At 35.7% G+C, this 2,858-nt stretch overlaps 1 protein-coding gene across 7 annotated transcripts in view; it reads right to left on the bottom strand.

Annotated features, from left to right (window-relative positions):
• Positions 1-2,858, bottom strand: part of LOC116679881 (clathrin heavy chain 1) — a 27,662-nt gene that overhangs the window by 22,381 nt on the left and 2,423 nt on the right. For 5 of the 7 annotated variants that reach the window (XM_032509384.1, XM_032509385.1, XM_032509386.1 and 2 more), the window contains exons 2-3: positions 1,873-2,080; positions 1,431-1,433 (exon numbers count right to left, since the gene is read on the bottom strand). In XM_032509384.1, coding sequence (XP_032365275.1) covers positions 1,431-1,433; positions 1,873-2,080 — 211 coding nt within the window. The remainder of the gene's footprint in view (positions 1-1,430; positions 1,434-1,872; positions 2,081-2,858) is intronic. The other 2 variants (XM_032509381.1, XM_032509383.1) reach the window with 1 other exon arrangement.

Raw genomic sequence — 2,858 nt, 5'->3', positions numbered from 1 at the left:
ACCATTTCAGGTGACTACCTCTTGAAGCTCATTTAGAGAATGCCAAGAGTGTGCAAAGCAGTAATCAGAGCAAAAGGTGGCTACTTTAAAGAAACTGGACAAAGACAGACATGTTTTCAGTTATTTCACACTTTTTTGTTAAGTACATAACTCCATATGTGTTCATTCATAGTTTTGATGCCTTCAGTGATAATCTACAATGTAAATAGTCATGAAAGTAAAGTAAACACATTGAATGAGAAGGTGTGTCCAAACTTTTGGCCTCTACTGCAGACCCAAGCAAGACAAACTATTGATGTGCATTTTAGCTTGCTCTCTACTTGATACATTATGTACAGTAAAAAATCATTCATTATAACTAACTGTGCATCTCCCTGTGTCATTATTCTGTGCTTTGCTACATGTGACAGTGTCATCAAAATGGTACATTTTCTTAATGGAAAATTTGGTGTATATATATATATATATATATATATATAATATAAATTATATCACAACAAAGTCAAGGTTAGATAGGTTAGCATATAGTTGAACTAAGAGAGAACTAACTAGAGAGAGAATACCCTGCTAACCGGTAGGAATGTACAGTCCTCTGCTGACCAATAAATATATATATTTGACTATAGCATCACAGGCCATTTCTAATCAGAACTAGTATTACCGTTGTACTTTGCACATCAGGCAGACTAAATAACGGCAACTTCATAGGAAAATGTCCACACAACAGCAATACTGAAGGACTTACAATGTATTCAAGACTAATATGTCACTGCTTGCTTGATTTTCACATTGTTTAAACTACCTTATTTTTTTCCTGCATGTTTTAGCCCTTTTAGTAAATACATACATATACATTACTACCAACTATTTTCCAAGGCGCATAATATCTTGTAACATTTCTTAATATTCAACTGATTCTCCATTAATGCCGGGGTTTGTTTAAATTCAATTAATATAAGATTTTTTTCTTCAAAGACCACTTTCTGGAAGATGTGTATTATATGTGGGTGCCTTCAAAACTTGATGAAACTGAGAAACTGCGTTATTTTTTTGCGTTATTTAACTGCTCTTTTTTAGTTTTGTTTCTTAATAAAGAGGCAGTCAGATTTACATGATTATCACACTGCCTATGTTAGCCCTGAGGTTTGCTACATGTGAGTCAACCTCCAAGTCAGTGTATTCATTAAACTATGTTTTTAGGACTTTGATGTTTTAGAAAATAGTCAGCTGTAATATAAAATATATGTAGCACAAATGAGACAAACACAAAAAAAAAGATAGTCCTTTAAGCTGCCCTCGTACTTTGGCTGTGCTTCTTTGCGTTATTGTAAATCCAAGCATTCATTAAAATGGCCAAGTGTGAAAACATTTCAAGACAGTGCAAACATAATTACACTTTGACAACTCATGATATGTAAAATTCAACTCACCGTCTGCAAACATAAGAAAGCAGTAGGAAATGAAAAAAGAGCAAAAACAAGCAAAATAGACAAAGCATTCATGACAGCATGACATTTTACTACCACTAGTACTACAGCTACCTTTCCTAAAATATCAATGCCTTGAACATTTAAATTTGTTACACTATACCTTAGCTACTGAAACTGTTTTGACAAACAAAATGGGGTGGTCTACATATGAACATCAAAATGAAAAGCAGACTGTGACAGCTACATAACTGACTGACAACACAAAGTTTTTTTTTTTTACACAAATGACCCAATGTATTAAAAAAGCACCATACCAAGGTAATACCGGAAAAATGTTTACTTTTAGTCTTATGTGCTTCCATGAACCTAGCACACTCCTATCTTGGTGGCACATAAAGCTATGTGCTAACAGCGCTAGATATGCATTTCAGCTAGAGCTTACCTTTAAGGGCAATAACTTTGCTGGCAGGGTTCATGATGGCGCTGTCTGCAGAGATGGGCCTGCGGATGGGATTATTGGGGTCGGCCATATCAATGATGACAACCTGGGCCTGCTCTCCCACTTTCTCTCTTATACAGATGAACTTGTCAGACTCCATAGTAAGAGTGCTGAATCCAATGTTGGCTGGGTTGATTCCCAGGTTCTGGAGCTGAGATATGAACGCATGACCTGTTTTAGTAGCAGCCCATGGCCAACATAGTTTACTTTAAAAAATGTCTCAACGATGATACAAACTAAGTCCAAGTAAGGAGGGAACACCATTTCAACACCTAAGGCGTCATTATCCATAAAATCATTTCAAGTCACACTTTATAATAAATTATAACTAGCATGATGAGCTAACATATTTAAGTCATAATTTTCAATATATTTTTTTTCAATAAATTGTAGTTACTTTCTTGGGTTTTTATTTTAGGCTAAATGGCAACTTCTGCTGCAAATTTCTGGCACAGCAGAATCTAAGAAACAAGTAGCTCTGATGGTATTAAACCCTGTCAAGCACACGTCAAAAAGGGTACCTCATTTCTTGTTTTCTGTATAAGTGTCCTTGGGATACATGCAAGATTCTTAAAATTGAATTTATTATTAGTCTGGTTTGAGGATGTCATTACTGACAGGATGGGTGGACTACCTGATTCACCTCCGACAGCTTGATGAGGAGACAACATTTCACAGGCAGAAACTTCTATAGAATAGTCTCTCCCTAGCCGAATAAATGGCCTGACGTCACAGAACCTTAAGCTTGATTTATGGTTGTGTGTTGAATCTATACCAAAAAGGTACATACAGTGGGGGAAATAAGTATTTGATCCCTTGCTGATTTTGCAGGTTTGCCCACTTACAAAGAATACAACGATCTATAATTTTTATAACCATCTGATGAGGAAAAACAAGTATATGACCCCCTACCAAACAGCAAGTATTCT

Source organism: Etheostoma spectabile, chromosome 3 (genome assembly GCF_008692095.1).
Source record: "Etheostoma spectabile isolate EspeVRDwgs_2016 chromosome 3, UIUC_Espe_1.0, whole genome shotgun sequence".
Taxonomy (NCBI): Eukaryota; Metazoa; Chordata; class Actinopteri; order Perciformes; family Percidae; genus Etheostoma; species Etheostoma spectabile.
The sequence above is the reverse complement of the archived record's forward strand: the minus strand, read 5'-3'. Positions and strand labels throughout refer to the sequence as shown.